Here is a 13,001-nt window from a genome sequence, read left to right on the forward strand (position 1 = left end):
ATATTACGAAAAAATATTGAAAATAAAATTTAAAAAAAAATGCAGAGGAGTTACAATTTTTGTGAAGACGTAATAATTTTTTTTTAACAACTCTATAATATCGATCATTTTGTTTATATGAAGGTAGCATTGCCCTCGATGGTGTGTGTATTCTGAAAAAAAATCCGTACTGAAAAAAAATCCGTTTGACTTTGTAACAGTCGGTCGCAATCTCTCCGCCCGCATCTAAGTTGATAAGAATTTTTAGCCCTTTAAACAGCACGTTGTTTGAGTTCACTTTGTGCCAGCAAGGGTATATTCCACGACCCCTTCAGCGAGTTATAATGCGACTTGGAAAGGGTCCGTTCGAACGAACGATTTATCATTATCCCGATAACCCGGCGACGATACGACGCTCAATGCGCCGAACGGTCTCTATTTGCACGGGGTTGTATGATTTACTATTTCCTCGGCGCATCTGCTCGCTTAATTAACGTTTCTCCGATACTGTTTCGAAGATACGATCGGTGTCGCGGCGCTGGGTACCGGGGATGCAAGATGTTGAAAATCTGCCTGTCGATATCAACCAGCGTAATTATAAAGTATATTCTGAATTCTGCGCTCTTATGTTTGTTTAACTAAACATATTACGAAAAAATAATTATGATATAAAAATATATTTTTTATTAATAACAGAAAATATTTTATAAAAATAATATTAAATAATCTATATTATTATATTAGTGGCATTTTAGCTCGAGAATATTTAGCTGTACACGTTCAAAAAGTTAGAGAAGTTAGCAGTAATTTAATTTCTTAATATACTTGAATTTTCATTTTATTTCATTTTAAGTTTGATATATTTCGGATTTTAGATGGGAAAGATTGTGGCGATCGCGAATTATTTCGGGCACGATCACACGCGTCGTCGTGCGTGGCATCGGATGCGCTTAAAGTGAAAAGTTCTCGGAATAATGGGCGCTCGACTGCGTTTTTCAATGGCTCGTGCATCAGCTCTCACGCGTTCTCTGTCTCTTTCCGTCTCTCCCTCTCCGCTCCGTGGCGGCACGTGGTTTAGAGTAATTACACGGCGGTAGGGAGGGCAAACATATTGTTCAGCCGCAAAGGGTGGTTCGAGCAACCCGCGGTAGGTCGAGTAGAGTGGGAGTATATACACGAGGGCGTGGAGTCGATCCGATGATGCGTGCGGCAATCCACCCTCTGAAATAATCGTATCGGAAGAAAATTCATCGTGCAATTCAAAACTTTTACTTCTTGTTCTCATTCGGTGAGTTTTACCTTGACAGCCTGTTTATGAATTAATCGTTTATTAATTAATTCAATTTAATAATTAATTCATATTAAAATGAGCATTTTAAAATTAAGACAAATCATCTTGTGATCAATATCACAGTGCTTGTGAAATAAATATATCTCGAATACGATAATACGAAAATTATTAAAATGTATTATTGGCAAATTTCGCATCAGCTCATTGCTTCAGTGGACCTTAGATCTAATAATGACTAAAAGTAAATCTCATCATCTTTTATCGCCCGTTTTCTCTCTTTCTCTCTCTTGTAGAGCTTTTTAGTGAATGGTAAATCCATGATGGCACGTCGAACGTATAATCCGTACGGGGCAGCCGGGACAGGAGAGAGAGTGAGAAGAGACAGAGAGAGCGGGGCATACAATGCCAGTTCCTCGTATCTTCGGTATCTCTTTGCGCGGAGCTCTCATTGTGACCGCGGGGCGGCATAGTCAGCTATTATGTTTATTAAGTTGGCGGGATGTGCTGATTCCAAGAGAGGAGAGAAGTCGACGGTGGATAGGTGGGTGGGTGCCCCGGGTGAGGATAGTCTCTAGAAGCAGGGGGTGTATTGTCCCGCGCATTGTCTGCCCCATTGTGTGACATCACGGCCCGATAACTGCCGATAAGGCCTCAGCAATGCTCAAACTGTGGGGGTGTATGCGCGATCGCGTCGCGCGTTTTCGCGCGCGCACGAGAGAGGAGAGGATATAAAAAGAAGAATATAACGCAGATGTGTAGCCGACGAAAAGAATACCGATGTCGCGATGGGGGAAGGGTGAATGGAGAACGAGACTCGATTTCCTCCGCTTTTCTGGAGCCGTTTCTTTACGAACTAATGTGTAGGCTGTATCAAACATCGCGCGAAAATTGAGAATCGAAATAAGTCGCAATCTGAATTGACCGATAACACTTCATTTGTATTTTTGATGCGGGTGAAACATTTATTATATATGTATATAGGACATTTATTATATTTACTGATTTTTACGTTTAATTCTCGCTCTTATTAAAATTGATTTCTGTTTCAGGTTCTTGGCTTTTGCAGCGATGCAACCAAGTAAGTGACATTTCCATTCTTTCAATCCTTCGAGTAAACATATTTATTTGCACGTGTTCTGCACATGTTACATCTAATATACGGTTACGGAAAGAATAATTATTAATTTTCTTTTAAAGAAGAATAAATTATCTTTACATGACGCGGACTCTAGTAAAAAGAAATTTACTGAATAGAATTATATTATAAATAAAATAACAAAATAAAGATAATTAAAAAGTTTAATAGTATATTATGTTAAAATTAATACAAAGCTGCATCTATCGAGAAACATGTTAAGAAAAAAAATATAATATAACAATATTGTTAAATAATTTGACATTGCATCATATTGTCAGTGAGCAAAAGAAAGTTAAAAATAACGCCGAGCGATGTGCCTATACCTTTCATCCCTATATTTGCACTGTGTTGACATTATATTGACTCGGGGACTTGGCACGAATGCCGGACGTGGCTACCAACCATATATGAATAACAATCAGAAGCTATAACCCTCCCGCGATACATAATACACATAATATATGTATGTATACGGTGGCCTTTTACGAGCCGTCGCATTTTTATGTTAATCGCGCAATCCTAGACAGGCGGGACGACTGCCACCCCTCCTTTTGTTATCTTATAGCGCAAACAGTGATCACCGTCCGAATTTGTTCCGCGCGAACGCCGTAAATGGAAAAGGTCATCTTCGCGGAGGGAGGGGATTGCGAGAGTGCATGTGCGCGGGGGACTGGGGAGCATATTTTTTGACCGTATTCTACGTCAAATAAATGAAGGGCGATCCGGCCATTCCTTTTTTTTTCCTTTTCGTCAGAATGTGGACAGATTTGGGGCTGCCTGAGAATTGACCGGCTATTTGAACGATGACGTAAACGCTTAGGGGATTCTATTGGGGTACGTCATTTTATTTATTCGCCACCAAATAATCTATAATTATAATATTTATGAGAGAAATTGTTAGAATATTAAATTATAAAAATTATCGAGATAGATGAAAACACGTAGGTACACATTGTTAGATGTTTTCTACATCTTTTTTTTTCTTTTTAATCGAAAAACCCGTGCATATGTTCGAAAACTTTCGCTCTAGTAGATATGGCCTTGTCTAATTTCGAGCTTTGTTTGCTTCGTGTGAGGTATGCATTCAATATGACGTGGAAATCTGTTAGACACATTTGTCGCAAATACTCATGGGAAATACGAATCAGGTACTTTGACGATTTAGCATCCTTCTGTGGGTATCTTGCTGGTGCGACTCGTCGTGCGATTCAGCACTTCACCGATTCACGGCTCCTCTTGAGAACGTTGTAGAAACGAAGGCGACGCTTACGAGGAGTTATAGAAGGAGAAAAGGGAAAGACGGAAGTTAGATAAGAAGAAAGAAAGAGACAGGGAAAGAGGGAGAGGGAGACAGCGAGAGAGAGAGAGAGAAAGAGAGAGAGAGAGAGAGAGACAGAGCGACGCGCGGAGCCGCGGCGGCGGCTGGACGTTTTATGCGCGCCGCGCAAAAGATGCCTTTGAATCCTTAATTCCCTTTGAAACTCTCATTCTGGGAGCAAAATGGCGAGAACGAGGCGTATTCTTCGGCTGAATGACGTATTGAGCGAGTTTTGTATGCCGTTGCGTCCGCGGGCGGCTCATCCAGAGCCCTATGGCCGCTTATACGCGTTATACGTATTACGTTCTCTCTTTTCTCTTTCCACATCGCGCGCGGCCGCGCGACAAGAAACGCACGAGTCTGTGCACGTCCTTTTCTCTTTCTCAAGATTCCCTTTCCCGTTTGTCGTTTTTCGGCAACGTATATACCCTCGCGGCAGAGAATGCTGTTCGTTCCGTAATTCAGGTTTCCCTTTCATAGGTCCTTTGATAGCGTCCCACGTTATACCGGCTGCCTCTCAAAAGCTTTCTCTAAAAATGAAATTAGCGATTTTGCTCCTTTAAGCGTTCCATTATCAGAAGAAATAAAATCAGTTTAGAGATGTTTCTTTGCGAAACTTTTTAATTTTGTAAATAAGTTTTACTGTTATCTCATACTTTATTGGGAGTAAAGTACGAAACAACAATAACTGTTTTTTCTTAAATTGGAACCCGCTTCGGGCGATAAGTTGCATCGAGGTAAATCAGATTATTCTTGAATTAATGGAAAGGTTTACGTTGACCTTGTTCGCACAATCTTATAAGCTTCGCTTTATCGCCTCTAACAACCATCGCATCACGATAATTTCCCGTTGAAATTGCCGGCAAATATCATGTGCATCCCGGAATTCCGGACGGGATTCACATTGGGCCATCGATCGTGCGATTTCCCCCGCGGAAACTCGCGCGCTCGTCTAACGAGACATTCGGCGGCAGGATTCGACGACCACCGTCGCCGTCGCCGTCGCCACCGCCGCCACTGCCGCCGCCGCCACCGCCAGGGCGAAGAAATCTCGCGACGTGTACGCTTCAAGAACTCGGCATTATCGGTCGGGTTTTCTCACGGATACAATTTCCCGACGCAATTTTCTTTTCAGTCGGCCCCGGCGAATCCAACGCGCGCGCGGGTTGGACCGTGGGTGGCAAATGGCAAAGAGAGAGAAAGAGATACGGTGACAAGGGGGTGCGCGGAAGGGTGTTATAGAAAGAGGTGGGGGAGGGAGGGGGGGGAGGTGCGGCGCAGCCCATATTCGTGCATTGTGGCACGTTCCATCGCGTTCTCAACTGAACTGAACTCGACTCAACAGTGGAGGACACAATGGGCGGTATGAATAAGTATAACAGACAGACACCGGTACAGACAGACACAGGTAGCTCAGGCCGCAGTATGTGAATGAGGAACCCATTTGATAACACGCCTCCACAGCCACCCAGGTCCATTGTGTCGCTTCCTATTCAGCTGCTCTATGCCCTCTTCTCCTCCTATCCCCTCTTTACCGTCCCTCCTCTCTCTCTCTCTCTCTCTCTCTTTCTGCTCTCAACTCCCCCTCCCCTCCTCTGCCGGATTCGCCTTGCTCTGCTGGTGGTGTTACCCCTCTCGCTCGCTCGTTCTCGTTCCAATATCATCGCGGAGATCTTGTCCTATCTGTCCTGCACCTGTATTATGCACAGAGGAAAAAGACAGACACGGATTCGCCGTGTGGATCCTTTCTCCTTTATTTCGATCACGCGCCGGTTGCGTAGGATCGGATCGCGATGCGAGTGAATTAGAAACGCGAAACACCGTGCGAAAATCGCTCAGGACCGATGAATAACTTATGATACAACTTCAGCTTTACTTGATATTGTATTTCAAAGGAGATACATATTCTCAGTATAGCAGAATTATTTAGCGTTCGGCAAAATGCAGAATGCTGTAAATCATTTTCCTCATTTTAGGAGACACAAAAGAAAAACTTTTAAGAAGATAATTAAATTTAATATTAGTTCTAATTAATTTATTTAACTATTTTGATATTACCTCTTATAAGTTCGAAATATCAATTTAGAGCTTGTTGAAGAATATCGAATTTTTATATCGTTGCTCTTTTCAATGGCATGCGTATATGTGTCTTTAGCGGCGAAAAGGTTAAACCGACCCTGTCCGCGGAATAGACATTACTAGCGAATGATCCTGGTCGCGTGGCTGCTATGGAAGCTATCCTGGGATAGCAGTCGTACGCATAGGTTGTACATCGCGAGAGAGAGAAAGAGAGAGAGAGGGGGGGAGGGGGAAGAGAGTACCGACCAACAACAATGAGGCAGAGACAAAGCCCAGGTACAATGCTGATGTTGAACTCGACTGATTTCGACGATTTTTGGCCTTTGCATGTGCATCGCGCGTTACTCGACAATGATTCCCGCATACGTAATCATCGCTATAGCCGCGGAACTCTGGTACCCTCGCTCGCGGCAGTGGCTCTCACCCGCAGCCTCTCTTTTTCTCCGGCTGGACTCCTTTTAAGGGGGTCTTCGATGCCCTCCAGCCGATAAAATATTACCATGACAAGACGGTCCGTTTGTCGGCTCAAACTCTAGCTTATTGAATAATAGTTGAGAGCCATAGGTGATTCACCTTCGTTCGTCTAATTCGTTTTCCATTCATGTGATAAATTTAAGCGACGATCATCGCGATAAATGATCGGCGCAAGTGAGGGTACAATCGATAATTATAGCTTAAGATCTACTTTTAGAGTACTTGATCTTTAAGGAACGTGTGTATTGTGCGTGACTTTTAATATATGAAAATTAAAATTATCTATATTACGATGAAAAATGTCTGTCTATATGAAAGAAAATGTAATATGTGTAAGAAATTCAGTTGAGCAGGATCAATGTTAGTAGATATTGTTCAATAACATTTAGACGTCCACGATATGATCTCAAATGCCGACATTATTCATCATAGGCTGGAATTCATTTCACGCTTCGATACCAATTCATCGTGATCGGGAGTATTCCGAGTGTTTTTAGTGATCTCACGCCAGGCTAATCGCACGTTACATACATACTCTCTCAACTCAATTATTGAGCTCACATATTCTGAGATAGCAGTAACTATTAAATCATTCAAAGATAAAACATTGATTTTTACAATAATAAAAAAAATTATTACAAAAATATGAATACAGTCTACACACAGAAGAATATGTGTCGACTTATACAATTCTCGCTGAGAGTCAATGAACTAATCACTAACCATCTCTCAATAAAATTTAAATTAATTTGACAAATTTATTTTGCTCCTTATAAATGTGTCAAGATATTAAACATATTTTATATTACAAGAAATATTTTGTAAACAGAAACGCTCGAGCCACTTAGAATATTTGCTTTCCTGAAGCATGAAGAAAATAAGCGCACCTACTTTTTTTCATGCGTAGATAGACTCAAGTTAATAAGAGTGGGATTCCGTGTGAAGTATATCGCGAAGCGTATCGCGAAAGCGACGACGATCTTTCGCCGGTCCCCGCGGTGCTTTTTCGACACTCGCAAAGGGTGGATCCTGATCGATTGAGCACCGCTGACCGCACCTGAATAGATACATTGTGCCGAGGCGGCCTATTGACGGGCGATTGTTCCCTCAACAATAACAACAATATCTGAATAGTCGTCCTGCGCATCTCTCGCGCGTTGCACGCACCCACGCATCCGCGCGTGCACGCACGGACGGGGCGCTTTCACGCGCGCGCGTACACCGATGTACACGCACGCGTGCAGCCTGAAAGGTTCCCGCACACCCCGCGGAATACATGCAAGCGATATAAATGCACATACCAGTGGTGGATTTAGCAAATATCGAGGCCCAAAGGTGAAAAATCGGCGGACAAGAAACATTATTCTTTTAATCATTAAATGAGAAGCGATTTAATATGGTATTAGCATTTAATTTGTAATTATATTATAATAAATAATGGACACATAAATGGGCCCATGTCTAAAATAATCTCGTGGATCGCAGAAAGATTGGGGAAGAAATACTGTTAAATGTGAGAGATTGTTATTTTTATATAATTTTCTTCTTCGGTAAAATATCTCTCTTTCTTTTTAGTAATTTGTCCATTTTTTTGGATCCGTGTATACGCGTATGCATCGCGTCGGTGAGGATCGGAGAAATGGACGCGTGTTGTGCGACCGCGAGTCTCGCGAGTGTGGTCTCCTCTCGTTATAGGGGTGTGAGTGTTTCGGGCGGGATTGTGGATCGAACTGGCCACACAGCGCCACGCCGGGTGTTACGCTCGAGCTGAAACAATGCAGAAGCACGAGGGTCCGAGCGATCAACCCCCTTGTGCGGCTCATGAAACGGCACTATAATGCCTTTCGCGCGAATTTACGTGCTAATTCGAGCCGAGTGTTCATCTTCGCTCTGGCTCAAGAATCAAGTATCGTTTCTTAGGAGGTTCAATGATGTTGCACAACACCGATATTGTCGTGCGAAATTCTTAACTTTGGGCTATAGAGTTGTTTCCCTCTCTTTTTACAGAAGCTGAATGTATAAGATGTAACAGAGAGGGCAGGCTACATATATACCTGAGTTATTTCCATATTCCTCGCGTATGTTTTATAATATTCTTTTATTTATGATGTAAAAGTATAATTAATGACGCAACATTCAGTATATAAAATATTGTTTATCATGTATTTATAAACAATGGTCAAGATATATATGCAATGCCTTCGTAGAAATACGTATTTATATCCTACGAGCAGGTACTACATTTACCGCAAAAATGTAAGGACTGATTTTCGGCTGTTTTAAGAATTTGCCGATCGTTCATGATACTACCTGAAAACACGATACATCTATCGGTACGTCTTTCGATAACGATGCTGTACGAAGCACAACGGCATTTGTTTATAGCAAAAAGAAATTAAATGATACACGATCGTCTATGATAATGACAATCTTGAGAATAAGAGATAATGATATATCTTTAAATTAGTAAATTTGTGTAAAGCGAATACATAAAGAAAAGTTTTTAGGCGACATGCAACTTTTCAAAAATATATAATGACTGCGAGTTGTAAACTTGCGGCCTTTTTTCTAGTTAAACATTTAATCTGTTATAGATCGTGTGTCATATCGTTTGTAAAAAAAATCCGATATTGTTTGATCGTTCCATGACAGTCACACGATATTTCGGACAGTTTTGTAAAGCGCTGACATTCTTACCCGCGACATCGTTATTTGTCTGAAGTACATCAGTATATGCGCTATAGTTAAATATAGAAAATAGGACAAGATATCGCAAGATGAGGTACATTAACATTAGCAGTGAGAGTTAATTTCGTACCGTACCACAAAAAATTGTAAACTCATACATAGTCTCTATGGTGTCTAAGATTTAGAAATTAAATGACTCTCGATTATTTTTATTTTTTTTATTTCGAACTTATTGAAATTAGCTGATAATCAACTTATTAGCTGTAATTTAACCACATCTTACGATATCATAACTGGAGAACTAATGACTATTGCAGCCCGTATCCGGCAAGGGAACGTATACCTCTTACAAAATCCAGATTCTAGATATCTTTTCCTAGATAAATTCATCAATAATAAATTAAACGCGATAAATTTTACGCGAATATTACAAGTATTTCAATATTCACGTTTTAGATTACATTTCGGGGTCCCAACTTAGATATTAGATTAGTATCTCCACACGTTCCTCGATAAACGATACGTCTCCATCCGGCTGCCGCTTATCCGCTCTATCACAGTTGAGTTGTCCATGACGTTGGACGCTGGACATTGGCTGTCGTTAATCGTTTCGTTACGGTTAAGTCGATATCAAAAGGTGGACGATGGCTCGCAAAATTCACATTCGTTGCAACGTTTCTGCAAGATACGATTTCAATCATCAGAACTGTGACAGAGCTGTGTTAAATTCAATATATTAAAATTTATTAATTATATATAAATTATACATTATAGTTGATGTTGTTTTAAAAATTAATTATATCGGGTACCTTTATTCCAGCACAAACTACAAAATATTATCGTGATTTTTTATTAGAAGATGTTACGTACCGTTAAATTTTCCTTGGTTAGCGGCTGCTCGCGTAGTCGATGATACACCAGACGATTAGTTATAAAATCTTGAATGTTGTGTCGGGAAAATGTTCGATCTTTCATTTGCCAGTCGAACGACGGCCTAATGTTCGCTCCCAAATTCAGTATATCGCGGCCTTCGTACACTACACGTACAGGTGGTATAGTCTGAAAGGAAATATTTCTGTATTTTTATTTTGCATAAAAAATGCATATTTATGTTTCATACTATGCTAAGATTATAAACATAATGTTATATATCTATAAAATTATCTTTTTATTAAAAGACTTTCATATGCCGATAATAATTCCATAAAAGCCAATAAATATGTTTTTTCACTAAACAAATAGTTGTGAAAAAATAGTTTTTTTTATATTTCTCTCTGTCTCTTTCTCTCTTTCCCCTACACTGTTTTTCTCTCTTTTTTTCTCTCGATGTGGTCCGCATTCTTACAGTTTCTTTTTATGAGTTCTGAATTATTTTTGCCAAGGCTCGTAACGTAAACATTACCTTCTCTTGACTCTTGCTCTGAGATGGTGCTCTAGTGGGTGTCTCTGGTCTTGATGAAATCGGCGTTAATTCAACCGACGCCGATTCGGCGGACGTTGCGAGACTGCTGATGCCGCTAGATTCACTTCCGGTACTTGGAGAAGTCCGCCCAGAATCAGATAAATTCCTCAAGTTTTGGTCGCGCTCAATATTAAGAAGCTTCATGCTCAGCGTGGAAAAATGCTCCGGGTCTAGACCGAATAACGGTAGCGCTAACGTCAATGCCATTTTGCTTAGCGTTGTCCTCGGTGTATCTCTTCTTAGCAAATCTTTCAATCGAAATCCACTGTCATGACAATATCATAATTAGAACAGACGTGTGATATTTACAAGAACAGAAGACTGATCTTTACAGTTAAAGCGACCCCTGAACATCGAGGTTCTACACATTTTTTGCTCACACTTTGCATGTATACCGTTTGAATTGTCTAAAATAGAGAGAGAAAAAACGGACGTGTATATAACTATATTGAAATCAAGGAATTCTCAACCTATTACGTACACTTGGCAAGTTTACAGGATTTCTTGTTTAAATCGCGTGGGAAACACTTGCACGGCATTTTTTGTCAGAGATAACATAGGTATATTAACGGGAGAATATAATCTTAGAATCCACGCTACCTGTAAATGATTATTCGAGGAAAATTGTTTTGTTCGAAAAAAAATTATTACGATTTTTAATTTTTTTGTGAAAATACGCGCACACCGTTAAAAAATCGAGTGTGTTCTACTATTTCTTGCAACAAGATTTCACTTTCGCGTTGATATTACCTGAATTACAATAAAAGTAATAGAACCGCTTTAATCCGTTGTGAACTGTTACGACGTCAACTGACAACTGAAAGTGTCCTGCTTGTATATCCTACCACACAGGTGAATATCTGTATATACAATCTTTTCGTATGAGCACTGTGATGATAAACACGACCTTCTGAGGTTTCGTATCACGAGTGAGAAGCATTAATCCAATCATGCTGTGTCGTTTATTTTATTAGTAAAAGCATTTAATGTTAAATATTATAAAAGCGATATAGCAAATAACTTTTTTAAAAGAGAGATTTTAAATGAATTAATGAGATAAATTTTGTTTTATAATTTATTTTATCATTTATACATTTATAATTTGTTTGAAAAATTTGAAGTTTCAATTAAAAATTAATTAAATTAGAAAAATATTAATAGAGAGTTAATTCAAGTTTCTTTGATATAAAATCGTTAAAGTGGGATATATAAGAGGATCAGTGGAAGTTTTAGGCGCGTTTCAAGCTCTCTTCTGCCTTCTTGGAAGACCGTAGGTCTCTTATGCTTCTGACCATGGTGCACTAGTCCATGACAACCTGAGAAATCTCCTTTACCGACGAGGATGGTAAGGCCATTCTCCATTGGTATCAGCAGTTCGCTATATGGGTATACATACAACCTATGGTACATGCAACATTCCTCTCTTCAGTAAGGATGCTAGCATCTTGATCTACCGACGAAGTCTGCTTTGCCGACTGCAATCATTTTCTCGTATTCATCTTTCCCACATATAATAATTACTATTAGTAATTATATTTACAAAATAATTTTATATACTTGCAATAATAACAACTTGTAATAATAACTTATAAATAATAGTAAGCTGAAATAGATCGCGTAAGTGAATATCACAAGCAAGTTTTAAAAACGTCTTCTACGATCGAGGCTGTATTTTGGCGCTAATTAATAATTATTTTTCTATATGAATTCTAAATCCATTATCATTATTCAGCTACTTTAAACTGCGCCGAATTAATATCGGGCTTGCAACGCAATCGCAAACTGAAGCTGGAATAGTGAGAGAAAATTAAATTGATATTCAATTTTTGCAATAATATCCGTTTTGATATCAAATTTTTTTATTCGAATGTAGTAACTGATACTTTTTACCATATGATATGATGCCGGTAAACAATTCTCAGGGTAACCGTGAGTCCTTCATGTCAGTCCTTCATTTTGTAAATTTATTTGCAAGAGATACCGCTAGGATATTATTGTATTGAGCTCCTATCATTTAATTTTCAATTTCTATTATAATTTCATCACTCTGATGCATAATTTGCATATAAACTTTCTTCTGACGTTACATTTTACTTCATCTTTTGACGCAAAGCAGACTATAAAGCTATATTCGATATAACACGCTTCCGTACACTGGACTGAACTTTCTCGCAAGCACTTGTTTAAACATCGTTTTCTATATAAGGTGTATGAAAATACATCTGAGTCAGGTGGTCTGACGCTACTCAGGGATCGTCGATGAACGACAGGACCGTGTATATCTCCGAGGCAGTACAATACGGATTCGTTGTCCAAAATTGGCGGAAAATTTCCATTCTATTCTTTCAGCTACACCTCGTTCCCATTGGTTCCACATCGTGGATGCTCTTCAAGGCTTATCCTGCGACATATGGACAGATCGCCTAGGACATCGCTGCGAAAGTTTAGTTCTTATTAAACTGTTTAAGTTATTAATGTATATAAAGACAATTTACCTGCTCCCTTTCTCTTTCATCTATCGTCACATGCAATGTTCACCTGTAAATAGCAATCATTGCTAGAAGAGACGAAG

At 39.6% G+C, this 13,001-nt stretch overlaps 2 protein-coding genes across 5 annotated transcripts in view; one reads left to right on the forward strand and one right to left on the reverse strand.

Moving 5' to 3' along the window:
* The window catches only part of LOC105451755, a 161,633-nt gene that overhangs the window by 5,633 nt on the left and 142,999 nt on the right, over positions 1-13,001 (forward strand). Inside the window, exon 2 of the mRNA XM_011692411.1 lies at positions 2,320-2,348. Within this exon, the coding sequence (XP_011690713.1) occupies positions 2,320-2,348 (29 nt within the window). The remainder of the gene's footprint in view (positions 1-2,319; positions 2,349-13,001) is intronic.
* Positions 8,804-11,276, reverse strand: LOC105451736. Of its 4 annotated transcripts, none has more exons than XM_011692377.1 (4): positions 11,180-11,271; positions 10,370-10,694; positions 9,838-10,026; positions 8,804-9,645 (listed from the first exon to the last, which is right to left on the reverse strand). In XM_011692377.1, the coding sequence occupies exons 2-4, from the start codon at positions 10,634-10,636 to the stop codon at positions 9,598-9,600; spliced, it is 504 nt and encodes a 167-aa protein (XP_011690679.1). In that variant the 5' UTR covers positions 10,637-10,694; positions 11,180-11,271; the 3' UTR covers positions 8,804-9,597. The 4 variants fall into 4 exon arrangements, with proteins under 4 accessions (XP_011690679.1, XP_011690681.1, XP_011690680.1 ...); XM_011692379.1 differs by lacking the exon at positions 11,180-11,271 and adding an exon at positions 11,030-11,123; XM_011692378.1 differs by lacking the exon at positions 11,180-11,271 and adding an exon at positions 10,911-10,939.

The sequence above is a fragment of the Wasmannia auropunctata genome, unplaced genomic scaffold (assembly GCF_000956235.1).
Source record: "Wasmannia auropunctata unplaced genomic scaffold, wasmannia.A_1.0 LD336046.1, whole genome shotgun sequence".
NCBI lineage: Eukaryota > Metazoa > Arthropoda > Insecta > Hymenoptera > Formicidae > Wasmannia > Wasmannia auropunctata.